The sequence below is a fragment of the Salmo salar genome, chromosome ssa06 (genome assembly GCF_905237065.1).
Source record: "Salmo salar chromosome ssa06, Ssal_v3.1, whole genome shotgun sequence".
Classification (NCBI taxonomy): Eukaryota; Metazoa; Chordata; class Actinopteri; order Salmoniformes; family Salmonidae; genus Salmo; species Salmo salar.
The window spans coordinates 86527639-86552252 of NC_059447.1; the positions used below are offsets into that span (position 1 = coordinate 86527639).

At 44.7% G+C, this 24614-nt stretch overlaps 1 protein-coding gene across 1 annotated transcript in view; it reads left to right on the plus strand.

Annotated features, from left to right (window-relative positions):
- susd6 (sushi domain containing 6) overlaps positions 1-24614 on the plus strand; it is a 69126-nt gene that overhangs the window by 18095 nt on the left and 26417 nt on the right. Inside the window, exon 2 of the mRNA XM_014205930.2 lies at positions 3041-3206. Within this exon, the coding sequence (XP_014061405.1) occupies positions 3080-3206 (127 nt within the window). The 5' untranslated portion in view covers positions 3041-3079. The remainder of the gene's footprint in view (positions 1-3040; positions 3207-24614) is intronic.

Consider the following 24614-nt stretch of genomic DNA (forward strand, 5'->3'; position numbering starts at 1 on the left):
AACATAATCACTAGTTAACTACACATGGTTGATGATATTACTAGTTTATCTAACGTGTCCTGCGTTGCATATAATCGATGCGGTGCCTGTTCATTTCTCATTGAATCATAGCCTACTTCACCAAACGGGTGTTGATTTAACAAGCGCATTTGCGAAAAAAGCACTGTCGTTGCACCAATGTACCCAACCATAAACATCAATGCCTTTCTTTAAAATCAATACACAAGTATATATTTTTAAACCTGCATATTTAGTTAATATTGCCTGCTAACATGAATTTCTTATAACTAGGGAAATTGTGTCACTTCTCTTGCGTTCCGTGCAAGCAGTCAGGGTATATGCAGCAGTTTGGGCCGCCTGGCTCATTGTGAACTGTGTGAAATCCATAAATTCCTAACAAAGGCCGTAATTAATTTGCCAGAATTGTACATAATTAAGACATAACATTGAAGGTTGTACAATGTAACAGCAATTTTAGATAAAATACGGAATGGTTGAAAGAATAAAGGTTTTGTTTTCAAAATAATAGTTTCCGGATTCGACCATTTTCATGACCAAAGGCTCGTATTTCTGTGTGTTATTATGTTATAATTAAGTCTATGATTTGATAGAGCAGTCTGACTGAGCGATGGTAGGTACCAGCAGGCTCGTAAGCATTCATTCAAACAGCACTTTCGTGCGTTTGCCAGCAGCTCTTCGCAATGCTTCAAGCACTGCGCTGTTTATGACTTCAAGCCTATCAACTCCCGAGATTAGGCTGGTGTAACCGATGTGAAATGGCTAGCTAGTTAGCGGGGTGCGCGCTAATAGCATTTCAAACGTCACTCGCTCTGAGACTTGGAGTAGTTGTTCCCCTTGCTCTGTATGGGTAACGCTGCTTCGAGGGTGGCTGTTGTCGATGTGTTCCTGGTTCGAGCCCAGGTAGGAGCGAGGAGAGGGACGGAAGCTATACTGTTACACTGGCAATACTAAAGTGCCTATAAGAACATCCAATAGTCAAAGGTATATGAAATATACAAATCGTATAGAGAGAAATAGTCCTATAATTCCTATAATAACTACAACCTAAAACTTCTTACCTGGGAATATTGAAGACTCATGTTAAAAGGAACCACCAGCTTTCATATGTTCTCATGTTCTGAGCAAGGAACTTAAACGTTAGCTTTCTTACATGGCACATATTGCACTTTTACTTTCTTCTCCAACACTTAGTTTTTGCATTATTTAAACCAAATTGAACATGTTTCATTATTTATTTGAGGCGAAATGGATTTTGATGTATTATATTAAGTTAAAATAAGTGTTCATTCACTATTGTTGTAATTGTCATTATTAAAAATAAATAAATAAAATCGGCCGATTTGAACTGTATCGGCTTTTTTTTTGTCCTCCAATAATCGGTATCGGTATCAGCGTTGAAAAATCATAATCGGTCGACCTCTAGTCTTGATGCACAAACCAGCCCATCAAATTGTCAGAGACTCCAATCACCCAAGTGTTTTCTCTGCTACCGCACGGCAAGCAGTACAGGAGCATCAAGTCTAGGACCAAAAGGCTCCTTAACAGCTTCTACCCCCAAGCCATTAGACTGCTGAACAATTAATCAAATGGCCACTGGACTATTTACATTGACACCCCCCAATTTGTTTTGTTCACTGCTGCTACTCAATGTTTATTATTTATGCATAGTCACTTCACCCCTACCTACATGTACAAATTACCTCTACTAACCTGAACCCCCGCACACTGACTGTACCGATACCCCCTGTATATAGCCTCGTTATTGTTATGTTATTGTGTTACTTTTTATTATTTTTTACTTTAGTTTATTTGGTAAATATTTTCTTAACTCTACTTGAGCTGGACTGTTGGTTAAGGGCTTGTAAGTAAGCATTTCACGGTAAGGTCTACACTTGTATTCGGTGCGTGTGATAAATAAAGTTAGATTTTAATTTGACAAGTGGTTTTGTGGTCTGATTGTGTTCAGATCTGACCATGTCAGGAGGTGATGTGTTCTCCTCCATCTGGGCGCTTTCAGGCTACTGGAAGCACATACAGTGGGCACAGTCAGCACTCCTCCCACAAGTCTCCAGAAGATGTGTTTTTGGGACTGAGAAACACCTTTTTCATTATAACGGTGGAGGAAATCCATTCCTAACATGGGAGGAACGTGTTTGCTGGCCTCAAGTTCTAGCCAGCAAGTTAATATTTCGAAGAAGAAAAAAAAATGTTTGGATTGAGTTTATGCAATCCCTTTAGCGTTGTTTGCTGGCTAGTTAGTTACAGTAGTTAGGTAATGCCATCAGTTGTTGTCCTTATTTAGCCTATTCCACCGTTTTAGAATGCATACTGGTATTTGAATATAGCGCGGGAAAAGGGATTCTGGACACTATAGACACGGTAGCCCACTCAGGGCTCCTGTATGTTGCAGTGGTCTAAGGCACAGCATCTTAGTGCTTGAAGCGTCACTACAGAAACCCTGGTTCGAATCCAGGCTGTATCACAACCGGCTGTGATCGGGAGTCCCGTAGGGCGGCGCACAATTGGCCCAGCGTCGTCCGGGTTTGGCCGGGGTAGGTCGTCATTGTAAATAAGAATTTGTTCTTAACTGACTTACCTAGATAAATAAAATGCATCTACACCTACATTTAAAAATGTATGACTCTATGTTCAGGACTCTATGTTCAGACTACTAAAGCTGCATGAACTGTCAAATCTAGACACAGCCTTAGTTGGGTGGTAGAAGTTAGTGAATTGATCCTCAGGACCAGCTGGCTGAGGGGACTCGTCTCTATGGTCACCTCTTGGCATCTCTCTCTCTCCTCCTGAGGAGATCAGCGCGCTACACACACTATGTCAGTCTGCCATCCACTGGATTAGTAATCCAACTGAAATGTGCTGCGGAGAGTTCAGACTGCAGAGTAAATCCTCTCTCGCTGCCTCTGTCTCTCTCACGTTCTCTCTCTGTTATGTAATCATTGCTGTATGTTGATACTGTACTAATCTGTCTCTCCCCCCCACCCCCCATGCCACCCTGCAGGTTAAGCCTTAGAGGACTGTAGAGTTTCCAGGGGAAAAGATGAGTGATGGAATGGTATTGTGTGAGACGAGAGCCCTGGCCTCCTCTTCCTCTCCAGTCCACAGGCTGGCTACGTCTGCAATCCTCTTCCTCCTCCTCTCCCTGCTCCCCCACGGGCACGCATCAGGTAAGAGACAGCGCCATCCAAAGAAATACCCACTCTGACGCAGCGCAGGCTCACTGACGCAGCGCAGGCTCACTGACGCAGCGCAGGCTCACTGACGCAGCGCAGGCTTACTGACGCAGCGCAGGCACACTGACGCAGCTCAGGCTCTCTGACGCAGCGCAGGCTCACTGACGCAGCGCAGGCTCACTGACGCAGCGCAGGCTCACTGACGCAGCGCAGGCTCACTGACGCAGCGCAGGCACTCTGACGCAGCGCAGGCACTCTGACGCAGCGCAGGCTCACTGACGCAGCGCAGGCTCACTGACGCAGCACACCCATTAATGTGTGGAGTCTTTGTACCCCTCCCTCGGTTTTTCCTTTCTCTCCTCGTCTTCATTGCTCCAGAAGGTCGTTGCTTTGTTGCTCCTCCCCCTACACAAAAACACACTCCACACAGATTGCTTGAGAGCCTTGCTAGATTTCCTTACCGAAGCAGGCAGATGTCTGTGTGTAGAGGGGTGTGGTGTGATGCAGTGGCCCCAGGGACGTTTTTTTTCTTCAGAGCTGTAATTGATTTCCCTTTTAAATGTGGCATCTGAAAATTCCTCTCCTACCCCTCTGTACCTCACTCTGTCCTCCTCTCTCTGTTGTGTGTGTGTGTGTGTGTGTTTAGGGCTGGTACAATTATAACCATGTTACAGACGGTTATGGATGAAGACCGTCATGATAAATTCTTAACAACGTGATGAAACTTTGCAAGGTGTTGTAGCAACAGAGTCTTCGGTGGGGGATAGTAGATTGACATAGGCTAGTGATGTTGTTGTTGGTTACTCGTCTTGTTGGATAGTGATGTTGCTGTTGTTACTCGTCTTGTTGGCTAGTGATGTTGGTTACTCGTCTTGTTGGATAGTGATGTTGCTGGTTACTCGTCTTGTTGGATAGTGATGTTGCTGTTGGTTACTCGTCTTGTTGGCTAGTGATGTTGTTGTTGGTTACTCGTCTTGTTGGCTAGTGATGTTGCTGTTGGTTACTCGTCTTGTTGGATAGTGATGTTGCTGTTGGTTACTCGTCTTGTTGGATAGTGATGTTGCTGTTGGTTACTCGTCTTGTTGGATAGTGATGTTGCTGTTGGTTACTCGTCTTGTTGGATAGTGATGTTGCTGTTGGTTACTCGTCTTGTTGGATAGTGATGTTGCTGTTGGTTACTCGTCTTGTTGGATAGTGATGTTGCTGTTGGTTACTCGTCTTGTTGGATAGTGATGTTGCTGTTGGTTACTCGTCTTGTTGGATAGTGATGTTGTGTGGTTACTCGTCTTGTTGGATAGTGATGTTGCTGTTGGTTACTCGTCTTGTTGGTTAGTGATGTTGCTGTTGGTTACTCGTCTTGTTGGATAGTGATGTTGCTGTTGGTTACTCGTCTTGTTGGATAGTGATGTTGCTGTTGGTTACTCGTCTTGTTGGATAGTGATGTTGCTTTGGTTATTTGTCTTGTTGGCTAGTGATGTTGCTGTTGGTTACTCGTCTTGTTGGCTAGTGATGTTGTTGTTGGTTACTCGTCTTGTTGGATAGTGATGTTGCTGTTGGTTACTCGTCTTGTTGGATAGTGATGTTGCTGTTGGTTACTCGTCTTGTTGGATAGTGATGTTGCTGTTGGTTACTCGTCTTGTTGGATAGTGATGTTGCTGTTGGTTACTCGTCTTGTTGGATAGTGATGTTGCTGTTGGTTACTCGTCTTGTTGGATAGTGATGTTGCTGTTGGTTACTCGTCTTGTTGGATAGTGATGTTGCTGTTGGTTACTCGTCTTGTTGGATAGTGATGTTGGTTACTCGTCTTGTTGGATAGTGATGTTGCTGTTGGTTACTCGTCTTGTTGGATAGTGATGTTGCTGTTGGTTACTCGTCTTGTTGGATAGTGATGTTGGTTACTCGTCTTGTTGGATAGTGATGTTGGTTACTCGTCTTGTTGGATAGTGATGTTGGTTACTCGTCTTGTTGGATAGTGATGTTGCTGTTGGTTACTCGTCTTGTTGGATAGTGATGTTGCTGTTGGTTACTCGTCTTGTTGGATAGTGATGTTGCTGTTGGTTACTAGTCTTGTTGGTTAGTGATGTTGCTGTTGGTTACTCGTCTTGTTGGATCATGATGTTGCTGTTGGTTACTCGTCTTGTTGGATAGTGATGTTGCTGTTGGTTACTCGTCTTGTTGGATAGTGATGTTGCTGTTGGTTACTCGTCTTGTTGGATAGTGATGTTGCTGTTGGTTACTCGTCTTGTTGGATAGTGATGTTGCTGTTGGTTACTCGTCTTGTTGGATAGTGATGTTGCTGTTGGTTACTCGTCTTGTTGGCTAGTGATGTTGCTGTTGGTTACTCGTCTTGTTGGATAGTGATGTTGCTGTTGGTTACTCGTCTTGTTGGATAGTGATGTTGTGTTACTCGTCTTGTTGGATAGTGATGTTGCTGTTGGTTACTCGTCTTGTTGGATAGTGATGTTGGTTACTCGTCTTGTTGGCTAGTGATGTTGCTGTTGGTTACTCGTCTTGTTGGCTAGTGATGTTGGTTACTCGTCTTGTTGGATAGTGATGTTGTTGTTGGTTACTCGTCTTGTTGGATAGTGATGTTGCTGTTGGTTACTCGTCTTGTTGGTTAGTGATGTTGTTGTTGGTTACTCGTCTTGTTGGATAGTGATGTTGCTGTTGGTTACTCGTCTTGTTGGATAGTGATGTTGTTGTTGGTTACTCGTCTTGTTGGATAGTGATGTTGGTTACTCGTCTTGTTGGATAGTGATGTTGTTGTTGGTTACTCGTCTTGTTGGATAGTGATGTTGGTTACTCGTCTTGTTGGATAGTGATGTTGCTGTTGGTTACTCGTCTTGTTGGATAGTGATGTTGGTTACTCGTCTTGTTGGATAGTGATGTTGTTGTTGGTTACTCGTCTTGTTGGATAGTGATGTTGCTGTTGGTTACTCGTCTTGTTGGCTAGTGATGTTGCTGTTGGTTACTCGTCTTGTTGGATAGTGATGTTGCTGTTGGTTACTCGTCTTGTAGGATAGTGATGTTGCTGTTGGTTACTCGTCTTGTTGGATAGTGATGTTGCTGTTGGTTACTCGTCTTGTTGGATAGTGATGTTGCTGTTGGTTACTCGTCTTGTTGGATAGTGATGTTGCTGTTGGTTACTCGTCTTGTTGGATAGTGATGTTGCTGTTGGTTACTCGTCTTGTTGGCTAGTGATGTTGCTGTTGGTTACTCGTCTTGTTGGATAGTGATGTTGCTGTTGGTTACTCGTCTTGTAGGATAGTGATGTTGCTGTTGGTTACTCGTCTTGTTGGATAGTGATGTTGCTGTTGGTTACTCGTCTTGTTGGATAGTGATGTTGTTGTTGGTTACTCGTCTTGTTGGATAGTGATGTTGCTGTTGGTTACTCGTCTTGTTGGATAGTGATGTTGTTGTTGGTTACTCGTCTTGTTGGATAGTGATGTTGGTTACTCGTCTTGTTGGATAGTGATGTTGCTGTTGGTTACTCGTCTTGTTGGATAGTGATGTTGCTGTTGGTTACTCGTCTTGTTGGATAGTGATGTTGCTGTTGGTTACTCGTCTTGTTGGATAGTGATGTTGGTTACTCGTCTTGTTGGATAGTGATGTTGCTGTTGGTTACTCGTCTTGTTGGATAGTGATGTTGGTTACTCGTCTTGTTGGCTAGTGATGTTGCTGTTGGTTACTCGTCTTGTTGGATAGTGATGTTGGTTACTCGTCTTGTTGGATAGTGATGTTGCTGTTGGTTACTCGTCTTGTTGGATAGTGATGTTGCTGCTGGTTACTCGTCTTGTTGGATAGTGATGTTGCTGTTGGTTACTCGTCTTGTTGGATAGTGATGTTGGTTACTCGTCTTGTTGGATAGTGATGTTGCTGTTGGTTACTCGTCTTGTTGGATAGTGATGTTGCTGTTGGTTACTCGTCTTGTTGGATAGTGATGTTGGTTACTCGTCTTGTTGGATAGTGATGTTGGTTACTCGTCTTGTTGGATAGTGATGTTGGTTACTCGTCTTGTTGGATAGTGATGTTGGTTACTCGTCTTGTTGGATAGTGATGTTGCTGTTGGTTACTCGTCTTGTTGGATAGTGATGTTGCTGTTGGTTACTCGTCTTGTTGGATAGTGATGTTGGTTACTCGTCTTGTTGGCTAGTGATGTTGCTGTTGGTTACTCGTCTTGTTGGATAGTGATGTTGGTTACTCGTCTTGTTGGATAGTGATGTTGCTGTTGGTTACTCGTCTTGTTGGATAGTGATGTTGGTTACTCGTCTTGTTGGTTAGTGATGTTGCTGTTGGTTACTCGTCTTGTAGGATAGTGATGTTGCTGTTGGTTACTCGTCTTGTTGGATAGTGATGTTGGTTACTCGTCTTGTTGGATAGTGATGTTGGTTACTCGTCTTGTTGGATAGTGATGTTGCTGTTGGTTACTCGTCTTGTTGGATAGTGATGTTGCTGTTGGTTACTCGTCTTGTTGGATAGTGATGTTGGTTACTCGTCTTGTTGGATAGTGATGTTGGTTACTCGTCTTGTTGGATAGTGATGTTGCTGTTGGTTACTCGTCTTGTTGGATAGTGATGTTGCTGTTGGTTACTCGTCTTGTTGGTTAGTGATGTTGCTGTTGGTTACTCGTCTTGTTGGATAGTGATGTTGCTGTTGGTTACTCGTCTTGTTGGATAGTGATGTTGCTGTTGGTTACTCGTCTTGTTGGATAGTGATGTTGCTGTTGGTTACTCGTCTTGTTGGATAGGGATGTTGCTGTTGGTTACTCGTCTTGTTCTAACGTCTTCAAATGACACATTGGAATTCAGTAAGAAGGGGACCTCACATCATTCCATCCTCGACTTGCATATTCTGTTAAAATGAATTACCATAATGTGATTTCTGTCATTCTGAACATCGTGGCTGGACGCCCTAATCAGGTTAGGCACCCAATGCATATGGGTCCGGTAAATTTAAAATGCTACTGGTCTAATGTCTGGGACCGCATTCTCCTAACTGTGTGTATGTGTGCCTCTGCCAATGTCGCGGCCCATATATTCCCACCAGATAAACAGATCGCAGAGATGGCATGCCTGGCAGAAACATTATTATTATTATCAGCTTTACAGGCCCATGTTTATTTGATATCTCTCTCATCCTCTGGTCTAGTGCTGGATTGGTCTCCTTGACCCTTTTAGTCTGTGACTTTGTCTGAATTCTTTTCCTCCGTCCTTGTTTCCTATTTAATTCCTCTCAAAGCTCATTGGAGGTCAGAGGGAGGTACCTTAGATCATTCCTCCTCCAATGAGCTTTGGGAGGAACTGAGGAAACCAGTATGAAGGTAGCAAGGATTTGATGTTTCAAAACATCCCAAGCCTTCATTTCCTCCCCTCTAGCCATCTCACCATGTACCCCATCATAACACATTATTCCCACAGGACACATCACATACAGGAGCCGGAGGATTAGTCAGGTGGAGGGTTTCATGAATATCAAATCCTCAAATTCCATTACTCTTGACAGGCTTATTCCAGCCACAGAAAAAACAAAGTCACGGCAGGGGAATAGAGATGAATACTGAGCAGACATGTCGGGCATATTAAGACTTGTTGTGTCGAACAGGCTTCAAAGAAAGTTGCCAAACAGGCTTCACTGGAACATTGAAGGCACAGGATGTGAAAACGGATGTATAGAGAGGTTGTACTCGCGTGCCTCTACGCTACAGTATGTTATTCTGTAACACACACACACACACCACACATCTGTCATAAACTCAAAACAAGGGGAGAGGCTGTCTCTAGATGGCTGTGTAGTTCCAGAGAATGTGATCACAGAGAGACGGTCAGTAGGGGGAATAAAGAGGACAGAGGATGGGAAGTAAAGTGGAGTTCCCACTATTTTTATAAGTTGTTAGTTCATTGTAGTCAGTTACAATAAGCTCTCTCTCTCTCTCTCTCTCTCTGAGACCTAGGTCTGAGGAGACCGCTACATCTCTGCTCTGATTCCGTCTCTTGACTTTTCTAGTAGCATAGTATTTACCAGATGGTTAGGACTAAATCTGTCACTGATTCCGAGGAAAGGCTGGGCAGGAAGTGAACAGTGGGGGCTAAAAGTCAGTCTCACACAGACCAGGTCCCGGTCTCCCCAAAGAAACATGCGGCTAAGTTAATCACTAGAACCATAGGATCCTATTGTTCCAGGAGCATCTTGGCATGATGCTTTTGGGAAACCGGGACCTTGTGTGTGTGATACAAGTGTGTTCTGTTCTGTGAGAGAGATACAGGTCTGTTCTGTGAGAGAGATACAGGTCTGTTCTGTGAGAGAGATACAGGTCTGTTCTGTGAGAGAGATACAGGTCTGTTCTGTGAGAGAGATACAGGTCTGTTCTGTGAGAGAGATACAGGTCTGTTCTGTGAGAGAGATACAGGTCTGTTCTGTTCTGTGAGAGAGATACAGGTCTGTTCTGTTCTGTGAGAGAGATACAGGTCTGTTCTGTTCTGTGAGAGAGATACAGGTCTGTTCTGTGAGAGTGATAGTGATACAGGTGTGTTCTGTTCTGTGAGAGAGATACAGGTGTGTTCTGTTCTGTGAGAGAGATACAGGTGTGTTCTGTTCTGTGAGAGAGATACAGGTGTGCTCTGTTCTGTGAGAGAGATACAGGTGTGTTCTGTTCTGTGAGAGAGATACAGGTGTGTTCTGTTCTGTGAGAAAGGGGAAATGGCTCCCCTCTGGTCCAGAACAAACTAAGGGGAAGAGAGGAGTGGAGGACAGTGGACATGAAGCTGGGGTTAGGGATGAACTGGGATGTGGAGGAGGACAGTGGATGGTTTATTCCCATAACTGATCTCACACTTCTGTCTCAAAGACATGTTCTTGTTTTGGAATCTGATTGTTTTCCATTTCTCTTGGCTTCGAGTGAATCTCTCACAGTTCCTTTGTCTACCACTGATGAGCTCTCACTTCTGCTGCTGAGGGCTATCTCAGACTGAACAGGCTGCTGGCTTTGCTTTCTCTTTGTGCAAATAACTCTTCTATAAGACGTTTTGTCTTCAGTTAAGTTGTGAAATGATTATTGTGAAAAAGAGAAGTTAGGGCTAGTCTAGGAACTTTGTGGTAATTAGAGAGTGTATGCTAGGCTATACGTCGTCATGGCTGCCTGGCTCTGACCACACGGCAGAGGAAAATGTCAAGACCAGCCATGCCTTAGATATCTGGGAGTGTGTGTCAGCGTATTGGTGCGGAGTGTAGAGCGAGTTTCCTAAATGCTGGAGCCACAACCTCCTCGCCCGCTCCAATTTCTCTCCAATTTCTCTCCAGCATGCATTTCTAGTCTACTTGTGTGCTGCTATAGCCCCTTGCTTTAGCTACTGTCATGGACTTCACTAAATATTTTTGTAGAGAAACTGATAAAACACACAGGTGCTAAATCAAGGTGACTTACAAAGATGAGAAGGACCAAGACCAAGAGAGGGAGTGTGGTGATGTAATGTCCACAACTGAAGAATCATTGTGGAATCTGACAAAACACGTATCCCATAAGCAGTGGTGGAAAAAGTACCCAATTGTCATACTTGAGTAAAAGTGTAGATATCTTTTTAATAGAAAGTTACTCAAGTTAAAGTGAAAGTAACCCAGTAAAATACGACTTGAGTAAAAGTCTAGAAGTATTTGGTTGTAAATATACTTAAGTATCAAAAGTAAAAGTATAAATCTTTACAAATTCCTTATATTAAGCACCGCAGACGGCACCATTTACAGATAGCTAGGGGCACACTCCAACATTCCCACACTCATTTACAAACGATACATTTGTGTTTGCGGGTGCGTTAGCCTTCAGAAATCTGCGTTTTCAAAATGCAGACATCAACAAATCAGCATTTTTTTCTTTCAACTGTGTTATATTGAAAGTCACCAGTGATATTTATTTTGTATTTATTTTTTGCTTTGATCGAGTAATCAAACTCTAGTTTTTCTCCACACAAATTACATTTGTGCAACACCGTCGGCAGAAAGCTGGGTATTTTTTTGCAGAAACTATGCATGGCCATCATATTTCTACTGTTTATCATAGAAAGAATTCAGCCAGCTACATTTTACTACTGTTTTGATTTGAAGTTAATCTGGTGGAAAAACAACATGGGAGAAAAGTTTCTGAATGGTGGAATTTAATTGGTCAAGATGAGAGAAAATATGATATTATTTGAGTTAAGGGCAACTGAAGCACAAAATTTGCCCTTAAAAAAAAAAAAAAAAAAAAAATTATTCCTGATTTTTAGCGAGAAACCTGACTGAAGCCGAGCAGAATTTACAATAAGACTCATTCTACATCTGCAAGTAGAGAGTTTTGTCTTTCCTTTTCTGCGTGAAAAACAGAATCCTGCTTTAACATGACATTTGGTGTGTGTGTGTGTGTGTGTGTGTGTGTGTGTGGTCCCCATATGTGTTCTTCTAAACGTTGTCGTTCTCACGATAACTACAGAGGCAGGCAGGCGGGGTCATATATATATATCACAGTGTTGTTCTGGCTCAGCCTGTTAGTTTTCTGTTCTCTTTCTCAGCCCCATACAGGAAGTTGTCTAACCCTAAACCACCAGCCTATCTAGTAAACAAAGCCTGCCGGAAACAATGGCCTTTGTTTTCTGTTCTGTAAACCAGGTGGTGTTTTGCATGTTCCTTCCAAAGCATCCCCCAAAAGAGATGTTAGTCATACCCTCCAGGCTCAGACCCTCCAGGCTCAGACCCTCCAGCCTGCCCTGCTCAGGGAGGAGAGAAGGAGTAAACCAGTATGCTGCTTCTGTTGAAATGTGAGGACAAAGAAGTGTTTGAGCAGGGTGTTGGAGTTGGACGGAGCCCACATTCAGCTAGATCACTGGAAAGTCATTAGTGAGAGTGGTGTGTGTGTGTGTGTGGCTCTGTGTGTGTGTGTGTGTGTGGCTCTGTGTGTGTGTGTGTGTGTGTGTGTGTGTGTGTGTGTGTGTGTGTGTGTGTGTGTGTGTGTGTGTGTGTGTGTGGCTCTGTGTGTGTGTGTGTGTGTGGCTCTGTGTGTGTGTGTGTGTGTGTGTGTGTGTGTGTGTGTGTGTGTGTGTGGCTCTGTGTGTGTGTGTGCTCTGTGTGTGTGTGTGTGGCTCTCTGTGTGTGTGTGTGGCTCTCTGTGTGTGTGTGTGGCTCTCTGTGTGTGTGTGTGGCTCTCTGTGTGTGTGGCTCTCTGTGTGTGTGGCTCTGGCTCTGTGTGTGTGTGTGGCTCTGTGTGTGTGTGTGTGGCTCTGTGTGTGTGTGTGTGGCTCTGTGTGTGTGTGTGGCTCTGTGTGTGTGTGTGTGTGTGTGTGTGTGTGTGTGTGTGTGGCTCTGTGTGTCTGTGTGTGGTGGCTCTGTGTGTGTGTGTGTGTGTGGCTCTGTGTGTGTGTGTGTGGCTCTGTGTGTGTGTGTGTGTGTGGCTCTGTGTGTTGTGTGTGTGTGGCTCTGTGTGTGTGTGTGTGTGGCTCTGTGTGTGTGTGTGTGTGTGGCTCTGTGTGTGTGTGTGTGGGCTCTGTGTGTGTGTGTGTGTGTGTGGCTCTGTGTGTGTGTGTGTGTGTGTGGCTCTGTGTGTGTGTGTGTGTGTGTGTGTGGCTCTGTGTGTGTGTGGCTCTGTGTGTGTGTGTGTGTGTGTGTGGCTCTGTGTGTGTGTGTGTGTGTGTGGGCTCTGTGTGTGTGTGTGGCTCTGTGTGTGTGTGTGGCTCTGTGTGTGGCTCTGTGTGGCTCTGTGTGTGGCTCTGTGTGTGGCTCTGTGTGTGGCTGTGTGTGTGTGTGTGTGTGTGTGTGTGTGTGTGTGTGTGTGTGTGTGTGTGTGTGTGTGTGTGTGTGTGTGTGTGTGTGTGTGTGGCTCTGTGTGTGTGTGTGTGGCTCTGTGTGTGTGTGTGTGTGGCTCTGTGTGTGTGTGTGTGGCTCTGTGTGTGTGTGTGTGTGGCTCTGTGTGTGTGTGTGTGTGGCTCTGTGTGTGTGTGTGTGTGGCTCTGTGTGTGTGTGTGTGGCTCTGTGTGTGTGTGTGTGGCTCTGTGTGTGTGTGTGTGGCTCTGTGTGTGTGTGTGGCTCTGTGTGTGTGTGTGGCTCTGTGTGTGTGTGTGGCTCTGTGTGTGTGTGTGTGTGTGTGTGTGTAGCTCTGTGTGTGTGTGTGTGGCTTTGTGTGTGTGGCTCTGTGTGTGTGTGTGTGTGTGGCTCTGTGTGTGTGTGTGTGTGTGTGGCTCTGTGTGTGTGTGTGTGTGTGTGGGCTCTGTGTGTGTGTGGCTCTGTGTGTGTGTGGCTCTGTGTGTGTGTGGCTCTGTGTGTGTGTGTGTGTGGCTCTGTGTGTGTGGGCTCTGTGTGTGTGTGGCTCTGTGTGTGTGTGGCTCTGTGTGTGTGTGTGTGGGCTCTGTGTGTGTGTGTGTGCTCTGTGTGTGTGTGTGTGTGTGTGTGTGTGTGTGTGTGTGTGTGTGTGTGTGTGTGTGTGTGTGTGTGTGTGTGTGTGTGTGTGTGTGTGGCTCTGTGTGTGTGTGTGTGGCTCTGTGTGTGTGTGTTTTGCTCTGAAATGTGTTTTAGCGCTTGCTTAGTTTCTTCTTTTGTGTGTGTTTTCTCCTTATAACCCCGGAGTGTGTTTAACTTCTCTCTCTTCACTTCCTACAGCTAGGCAAGAGGAAGGTCTAAGGTCCACTGTTTACAACCACACTGAAGCAGTGTAGTTAGTTAACCTGTCACTGACCTTAGTCAATGGGTGGTGGATGACGAGCCAGCTATCTGTAGTGAAGCTTAGTGAACGTCAGGGGGTGAGACAAGGTGTGGCCACTTTACCAACATCACCAGGCTATCTCCCAACATGCCTGCCTGACTACGAGGGTGTAGGTGGAGGAGGAAGTTGCCCTCGAGCACTAACTGAAAGCCAGACTGGTGTTCATCAGGACACATCGTAGTCTAACGCCACACTAATTCAGAGTTGACCCAGCCTATGATGCCATGGACCATTCATCACCATCTGTATGTATGATGCATACTGTAACATTTAGTTAGCATCCTAGAGCACTGCATGTCCATTTCTATCATTTTTGGATTCAATATTATGGATGTTGTTGACATTACATATTTATGCTAAACTCACCTCTACTGTCTTTCTTGGCATGGGAAAAATGTTTACTTTGCCAATGCAATAAAAAAAAAGTCTCTCTCTCTTTTATTTATATATATATATATACTATATATATATATATAGTTGTTCATACTTATGTCCAGCATGGTAGAGAATAGCACTTTGTGTCCATTTAGATAACAGGCTGCCATTACTGTGTTTAACTGTCCTAAACAAATGACTCCATTTCATCTTTCTCAATTCAATTCTATTTAAAGGGCTTTATTGGCATGGGAAAAATATGTTTACATTGCCAAAGGAGGTGGAAAGAAAGTGAAGCGGAGTCTGACGACATGGTTAGGTCCATATTTAGTAACAGAGAAAGGTCAGGCAGGGTCAGAGTCTGGATGACTGTTACATCAACGCCCCGCACACAGAAACGCACACAGAAACACACACCAACTGTTGCAGTGTGAGGCCAGCTTGTAGATAGCAGATCGTGTGTCACTGTCAACCCCTTTTTATCTCCCCAGGGACATTCTGCCCTGTGCCCCCCCCCCAGGCAGATACTCCAACTAAACGGCCCCTACACAGAGACGGCAGACCCTACTCTGGCCCCCCAGGCAGATACTCCAACTAAACGGCCCCTACACAGAGACGGCAGACCCTACTCTGGCCCCCCAGGCAGATACTCCAACTAAACGGCCCCTACACAGAGACGGCAGACCCTACTCTGGCCCCCCAGGCAGATACTCCAACTAAACGGCCCCTACACAGAGACGGCAGACCCTACTCTGGCCCCCCAGGCAGATACTCCAACTAAACGGCCCCTACACAGAGACGGCAGACCCTACTCTGGCCCCCCAGGCAGATACTCCAACTAAACGGCCCCTACACAGAGACGGCAGACCCTACTCTGGCCCCCCAGGCAGATACTCCAACTAAACGGCCCCTACACAGAGACGGCAGACCCTACTCTGGCCCCCCAGGCAGATACTCCAACTAAACGGCCCCTACACAGAGACGGCAGACCCTACTCTGGCCCCCCAGGCAGATACTCCAACTAAACGGCCCCTACACAGAGACGGCAGACCCTACTCTGGCCCCCCAGGCAGATACTCCAACTAAACGGCCCCTACACAGAGACGGCAGACCCTACTCTGGCCCCCCAGGCAGATACTCCAACTAAACGGCCCCTACACAGAGACGGCAGACCCTACTCTGGCCCCCCAGGCAGATACTCCAACTAAACGGCCCCTACACAGAGACGGCAGACCCTACTCTGGCCCCCCAGGCAGATACTCCAACTAAACGGCCCCTACACAGAGACGGCAGACCCTACTCTGGCCCCCCAGGCAGATACTCCAACTAAACGGCCCCTACACAGAGACGGCAGACCCTACTCTGGCCCCCCAGGCAGATACTCCAACTAAACGGCCCCTACACAGACTCATATGCTGTTCTAAATAACACCTGGATCAATGATTTAAGCTTCGCTTAGCTGACCTATCCATCTTGCACGTGATATGTAGAAATGTCGAACTGTAACTCATGAACAGGCACCTGGTAACCCGTGAACAGGCGCCTGGTAACCCATGAACAGGCAGTTGGGAGATGAACATCAGAGTTGTGGGTGTTTTGAACAGAACACATGCAGTGTAATGGAATGCAGTGTTTTGAACAAAACAGAGCTGAGACTCAACAGCAGAGGTGTAATTTATGAAGGGGTCTGTCACTCTCTGGTCTCTGTGTTTGGGGGGGGGGGGGGGATCTGGTCTGACAGAGGCTGCTCTCTTTGTTTGGAGCTGAGAGTAAGAAATGTCTGCCTTCCAGCTGGCCATGGGCCAGGGGGGGCTTTCCTCTGTTCTTTCTGTTCCCCACTGCCCAAACGTACTATGCCCATCTGCTCCTAGAAAGTGTGTGTGCGTGCTTGTGTGTTTTTAGTTAGCGGGTCAGCCAGACTATAGGGAAGCCCTTGACCTCTCATCCATAATCGACCTCGGGTAGATAGAGTTCAGTCGTCTCTCCTATTCAGCGTCAGCCTGCTCAATGATCTTCTGTAGTGAAAGGAGACAATAGACAGCAGTACAGACAGGTGTCTGGCCTCCTAGTTAAAACACATTGTTCATTTCAGCGTTATAGAGGAAGGGCCTGTGAGATCTAGTATATGTGTGGTCTCAATGAAACCGAGTAGGCAGCCTATGCATGGGCGGAGAATCACGTTGCACTTATCTTTTTCATTTTCAATCAAATATTGATTATTAATTTTATTTGTCTCTGTCTGCAAATCGTCCTCCTAAAAGGTAGGCTGTGTCCTATCTTTTGATATAGCCCAGAAATACCGATAACCTCATATAATGGGCCACGGTGAGATTCTCTGGTAATTTAACCTAGTCCTTAGGTTATTATAGTGCATATTGCCTATAGGGTGTAAAATTGCTAGGCCCATGGCTGGCAGGTGAGCTGTGTCACATATATACCTGAAATAACATGGCAGGACTGCGGTTGGGTCGGGACCAGTTCTTGTGCTAGCGGGTGACAGCCAGTGGTATGAAAGGCGGCAACGGGATGAATAAATCAGTCCTGCTTAGACCTCCAGTGTGTGTGTGTGTGTGTGTGATGGAAGGGCCGGAGAGAGCTGACAGTGGAAATTAGAATTCTCTGGAACATGTTCTAACTTCCGTAGAACAATCCCAGAATCCTACAGCTCCATGACTTTATAGCCTAGTTCCCTATTCAACTGTGGTTCTGACAAACAGCTGTTGTTGGAAGGTCAAACAATGACTAGACTAACACGGGAAGGAAGATTGTGTGTATGTGAGGGGGTTAAGGGGTGTGAATGTTTAAACATTTTAAAATGTTTTAACAAAATTGGGATCCTTAACTGTAAGAAAAATTCCTAACCGAAAAACGAGGGGGGGTGCGGTGCGTTGAGAGCACTGGTTGTGACAGTGCTGCAGCAGAGGCAACTGTCAAGGAGGAGCAGTAGCAGCACATGGTGACAACCTTTTTCCATTCGTAGTTAGGCTATTCATATTGGTCATTATGAAGACACCCCTTTTTCGTATTACATTAACGCGCTAGAAAATGGCTTTTGTCGCACTAGAAACCTTTTAGATAAATTCGCTCACAGGTGGTTTAAAGTAAACTGCATTCAAATGTCGACTTCTTCTGGAAGTTACCGTATCAAGCTAAGTGTTTTCCTCATGCTCAGTTCTATGGTCTGGAGCGCTGTGTGACTGGACATCTGGAATGGAACTTATGGAACTTCCTTGGGTGCTTCTGTTATGGGGAAAAAATGGGAAGTTGTCAATTGTGATCATGGTCACAGCTCTATCGTGAATGTATCTTTCTCCAAATGTTTTATGTTAGTTTCATTCTGGACTTTTCCATGAAATGAGATGTTGGCCTTTTCGGGCTATAAGCTACTTGCATCTAGTTCAGCAAACCATTTCAAAGATGAGTTACAATTTTAAACAATACTATAGCTTTGACTGCCTAGCGAACTGTTATTAGAGCTGTGCTTGTGTCCGCTAACTAGATTGTACCATATAGAATACAGATCGTTTTAAAATATATATATTTAACTAGGCAAGTCAGTTAAGAACAAATTCTTATTTACAATGATGGCCTACTCTGGCCAAACCCGGACGATGCTGGGCCAATTGTGTGTTGCCCTATGGGACTCCATATCACGGCCAGATGTGATACAGCCTGGATTCGAACCAGGTAGTGACGCCTCTTGCACTGAGATGCAGTGCCTTAGACCGCTGCGCCACTCGGGAGTATGCCTAGTCAATATGCCTATGCCTATTGAAATAAGTCAATCTTGCAAATAGGCCATTCATAACGGTTTGTAGTCTTAACATCTGGCATCTGTAAATAATCTAACATTCGTTTTTAGAAGTTCATCCAAGTGTTTCTTACACAGACAGAGACTGAGATCCTCTGTCCAACTTTCATCACTCAAACTCTCCTGTTGGATTTATCTATAGTTATGCACATTTATTTAAGCAATAAGGCCAGTATATGGCCAATATACCACGGCTAAGGGCTGTTCTGACACAAGACGCAACGCGTGCCTGGACATAGCCCTTAGCCGTGGTATATTGGCCATATATCATAAACCCCTGATGTGCCTTATTGATATTATAAACTGGTTACCAACGTAATTAGAACAGTAAAAAATAAATGTTTTGTCATATCCGTGGTATACGGTCTGATATACCATGGCTGTCCGCCAATCAGCATTCAGGGCTCCACCCACCATGCTGATTGGCTGACAGCCATGGTATATCAGATTATGTACCATGGGAATGACCAAAATAAATACATTTTACTGCTCTAATTACATTGTTAACCAGTTTATAATAGAAATAAGGCACCTCGGGTTTGTGATATATGGCCAATATACCACGGCTAAGGGCTATGTCCAAAGTACAGCCATTAACCGTGGTATATTGGCCATATAGCACACCTCCTAGGGCCTTATTGTTTAATCACAGCAGTCAAAACCAGTTAAATCAACATCCATTGATAGAAAATGATCTGGAGAGTTTAAGGGCCATTTTACTTTTCTTGCGACATTCTTCTTTCAATAATTATTACTTTGATGGAAAAACAGATTTTGCTTCTTAGCCTACGTCGCTAAAAATTACGTAGATTTTCTTTAATTCGCTCGATAACGTTATGGAAAAAGGGTTTCATGGATAAATGTGGCAACTCCTCTCTTGCTGCGAAAACATGTTTGGGGGTTAGTTTTCACGCCTTGTGTGCAGGTTTTCAGAGGTCATTGGGCTATACATTTTAGCTGGACCTGGCAACACTGAGCATGACAGTAAACCCAGGGAGTTATTTCAGAACAGGGCAGAATGCTTCAGGAAACAGTGCTTTGACAGTGGAAAAGTTAGTCAGCTAGCAAGACATTGTTGTCATTTTATAACAGGTGATGATCAGCAGAAATAAGGGAGCACTATCTCTCATAGTAGTAAATGCGTTTCACTTTCAAACAATCCCCTAATAGCTAGCTAGGTAAAGTTAGCCAAAGCAAGCTAGCTAGCTACTGATAGTGCAACACTAAGTAACAGTACATATGAAGATGAAAAATGATCAGGCCTACTGTACATCTTGCTGTAGAAATTATTGGAGAAACAAGTCTTGGACGGAACTATTGCTGTTAAAATATAAGTTAAACAATATATTCTGGACTGGAATAAACTGATTGAAGTAAAACGTTTTTGAAGGAAAATTCACACAGTTCTGGGTTGCTCATCTACAGCAGGAAGTGGTCTCCTGCCTGACTGAGAAAGCAGTAGATGTTCTGGTCCAGTTTATCACCACATATCTATGAGTCAGGGTTCTAAACTCTGGCATACTTAAATCAAGTACAGGGTTACACTGTCAAAAACTGAGCCCAGAATATACATGCTTGTTGAAACGTCAACCAGCCACAAACCTCTCATTAGGGCTTTGTGTTTGTTTTCTGGTTTACATCTGTGTGATGTGGTCAATCAGTTTATTCCAGTTCAGAATGAAAATCATTTATTATATTTTAACAGCAACAGTTCCAACCTAGACAGTATTTGTAATTGGGAAAATAAACATGAATAGCTACCTCTATCAGAAGCTAGCCTTTAGAAGCTAGCCAGCAAATGAGCTACTAGCTATTTAGTCATTGTTAACCACTGCTAGCAGTCTTTACCTTTAGCACAGACACCAACCGCTTTAGCCCGAATAATATCTGCCAGTCTACACAGCGCAATATCAGCCCTGAGCATATCGGACTGCTTTTTTCCCCCTCTACATCACCGGATTCCTGCTGCAAGCTCTGGACCATTACACCGGATCATCACATCTAGCTAGCTGCTACCGAGTGGCTATCATGGCTAACACCCGTGTCCAGAAGCAAGCACCAGTTAGCCTTGAGCTAGGCTCATTCCCCCGGCTAGCAAACGAAGTACACCAACTACAATACCTCTCTCGCTAATTGGCCTGGACCATTTGTCGACACGGAGCCCCGCCGATCCATCACGACTGGTCTGCTGACGTTATTCTGCCAATGTGCTCTCAACCGGCCTCTGCGTCTCTCGTTGAATGACAACAAAGGCTTTATTGAAGAATCTCTACTGTTGTCCAATCACCGACAAAAGGGACATAGACTTAGGCTCCGAACTTAGACTTGAAAAAAATGTTGGTGCTCGAACAGCTGGGGGGAAAAAACTTTTCTGAAATCCAAAATGAACAAAAACCTCAGAAAACGTCGTCATACTGTTTGCACTAACTCTACCAAACTGTTTAGGCTTGGAAACATGAGGACAACGTGATCGGTCTCCTCTGTTCTGACAATTCTGACTCTTAGGAGTCGATTCCTAGCTGAATCGAATCTTGACACTCACAAATGGGAGTCAACTGCAGGAGTCGACGTGCAAGGAGTCAGGTAATCAATTATTTTGGAGTTGACTCTCCCACCACTACGTCATCGTCGTTAACATTGGGTAAAAATGTCAAAGAAAGGCCAGCGACAGCAGCAAAGTCCTGTATGGCAATACTTTGAGAAGTTAAATGAGAAGGAGGTGAATTGAGGCACAGTAATGGTAGTACAGGTACATCTGAAAGGGGCGCACGGTGAGACCCAAACCGTTTCTGGCAGCAGCGCAGCTGCATTGTGAATTCATCTGGAATTTTAGTAATTTTTCTTATAGTTTTAATGGGACACAAATGTATTGTTTTCCATAGTCAGATCCCTAGTGTACACACACGCACAGAGAGCTCAACCTAACACACTGACGAGGTTTCACACACACACCACCCTTCGTTGTCTGGCAGCCAGAGTGACTGGTCTGTCTGTATCAGTGTGCTCAGACGTGCTGCCTTCTCCCCCATAATCGCTCACTGACTCCTCTCTCCCTACGGATACATCAGCCTGTTTGTAAGGAGCATGACTTTCACCCCCCAGCATGTTCCCTTTTCAATTGCTCAATCTCTCGCTCTCTTTCTCTCTCCCTTCATACCTTTCTCTGCCTTTCTAGAGTACATTAAGCCACCAGCTCTCCTTCTATCCATCTGCTTCCCTCCCTGTCTGTCTCTCTCCCGCTCTCTCTGTCTCTCTCGCTGTCTCTCTCGCTCTCTCTCTCTCAGCTACAGATCCCCTTCAGAGTCATGACTCAGGCCCCAGCTGCTGTCTGACTGCAGTCTGAGGTTTTGAAATGAGTATGTTTTAGTCAAACGTTATCTGTTTGGGCTTCTTGTGGTCAGTTTGCAGGCAATAAAATGATTTGTAAGTATGTTCCCGGCCCCCTGACCAGCCACTCAAGAAAAAATGTCCAGCGGCTGAATCGAGTTGATGATCCCTGGCCTACATCATACAAGAAATGATTTAATGTACAGTAAAAATGTTACAATGGTGTCCTGTGTATCTCAGTTGGTAGAGCATGGAGCTTGCAATGCTAGGGTTGTGGGTTCGATTCCCACGGGGGGACTAGTATGAACATGAATGCAATCACTGGATAAGAGCATCTGCTAAATTACTGAAACGTTTTTTTAAAAGTGTGTGCATGTGTGTGAACAGTCCATGTTGTCATGAGGGGTTGTTTTATCTGGGTTTTTAATCAGATTTTACTGCTCACTTGATTTACTTGATGTGGAAGAGTTTCATGTAGTCATGGCTCCATGTAGTACTGTGTGTTTCCCAGAGTGTGTTCTGGACTTGGGGACTGTTGAAGAGACCCCTGGTGGCATGTCGTCTAGTGGGGTATGGGTGTCTGAGCTGTGTGTTAGCTGTTTGAACAGACAGTTCAGGGCTTTCAACACGGCATTACCTCTCACAAAGACAAGTAGTGATGTAGTCAATCTCTCCTCTACTTTGAGCCAGTCAACCCTGAGGAGGTCTAACTGTGTTTACTATGTATACCGTAACCACGGCAATATACCGGTACCACGGCAATATACCGGTACCACGGCAATATACCGGTACCACGGCAATATACCGGAACCACCACATACTACCACATGTTTCAGCCCTACCAGTTTTAAAGAACCAGCTGGCGCCTGTTTTATAAAATGTTTATATATCCAGTTCTGTTCATAAATTCAGTTAAAACATTTAAGCAACAGCAACTAGTCTCTTGTATGCACCGGCCCCTGACTGACATACAGATCATTATGTAGTGTTGTCCCCTGACTGACATACAGATCATTATGTAGTGTTGTTCCCCTGACTGACATACAGATCATTATGTAGTGTTGTTCCCCTGACTGACATACAGATCATTATGTAGTGTTGTCCCCTGACTGACATACAGATCATTATGTAGTGTTGTCCCCTGACTGACATACAGATCATTATGTAGTGTTGTCCCCTGACTGACATACAGATCATTATGTAGTGTTGTCCCCTGACTGACATACAGATCATTATGTAGTGTTTCCCCTGACTGACATACAGATCATTATGTAGTGTTGTCCCCTGACTGACATACAGATAAGTATGTAGTGTTGTCCCCTGACTGACATACAGATCATTATGCAGTGTTGTCCCCTGACTGACATACAGATCATTATGTAGTGTTGTCCCCTGACTGACATACAGATCATTATGTAGTGTTGTCCCCTGACTGACATACAGATCATTATGTAGTGTTGTCCCCTGACTGACATACAGATCATTATGCAGTGTTGTCCCCTGACTGACATACAGATCATTATGCAGTGTTGTCCCCTGACTGACATACAGATCATTATGTAGTGTTGTCCCCTGACTGACATACAGATCATTATGTAGTGTTGTCCCCTGACTGACATACAGATCATTATGTAGTGTTGTCCCCTGACTGACATACAGATCATTATGTAGTGTTGTCCCCTGACTGACATACAGATCATTATGCAGTGTTGTCCCCTGACTGACATACAGATCATTATGTAGTGTTGTCCCCTGACTGACATACAGATCATTATGTAGTGTTGTCCCCTGACTGACATACAGATCATTATGTAGTGTTTCCCCTGACTGACATACAGATCATTATGTAGTGTTGTCCCCTGACTGACATACAGATCATTGTGTAGTGTTGTCCCCTGACTGACATACAGATCATTATGTAGTGTTTCCCCTGACTGACATACAGATCATTATGTAGTGTTTCCCCTGACTGACATACAGATCATTATGTAGTGTTGTCCCCTGACTGACATACAGATCATTATGTAGTGTTTCCCCTGACTGACATACAGATCATTATGTAGTGTTGTCCCCTGACTGACATACAGATCATTATGTAGTGTTGTCCCCTGACTGACATACAGATCATTATGTAGTGTTGTCCCCTGACTGACATACAGATCATTATGTAGTGTTGTCCCCTGACTGACATACAGATCATTATGTAGTGTTGTCCCCTGACTGACATACAGATCATTATGTAGTGTTGTCCCCTGACTGACATACAGATCATTATGTAGTGTTGTCCCCTGACTGACATACAGATCATTATGTAGTGTTGTCCCCTGACTGACATACAGATCATTATGTAGTGTTGTTCCCCTGACTGACATACAGATCATTATGTAGTGTTGTCCCCTGACTGACATACAGATCATTATGCAGTGTTGTCCCCTGACTGACATACAGATCATTATGTAGTGTTGTCCCCTGACTGACATACAGATCATTATGTAGTGTTGTCCCCTGACTGTGTTCTATTATACAGTGTGAAGTAGAGGTTTGAACAGGTTATTGTGTGCAGGAGATACCATTTTAGAAAAACTAAACAGGTGACGTCCACTAACAGCACGCTAGGCCCCTCTGAATTTTCCTCCCGTGGTGTCGCGATGCTGGTTGGTGTCGCGATGCTGGTTGGTGTCGCGATGCTGGTTGGTGTCGCGATGCTGGTTGGTGTCGCGATGCTGGTTGGTGTCGCGATGCTGGTTGGTGTCGCGATGCTGGTTGGTGTCGCGATGCCTGGTATCGTATCGTTAGTAAAATGTTGGTATCGTGATGCTTTGGTTTAGTCTACAGTCTCTCTGATAAAACCTCCTTTGTGGTGTTTTTCTTGACCTTCTCCCTGGCGTGTATCCCCTGCAACCCCCTCAGCCTCTCTAGTCTACTGTCAACAGAGCCAACCCCCTCAGCCTCTCTAGTCTACTGTCAACAGAGCCAACCCCCTCAGCCTCTCTAGTCTACTGTCAATAGAGCCAACCTTCTCTAGTCTACTGTCAATAGAGCCAACCCCCTCTAGTCTACTGTCAATAGAGCCAACCCCCTCAGCCTCTAGTCTACTGTCAATAGAGCCAACCCTCTCTAGTCTACTGTCAATAGAGCCAACCCTCTCTAGTCTACTGTCAATAGAGCCAAC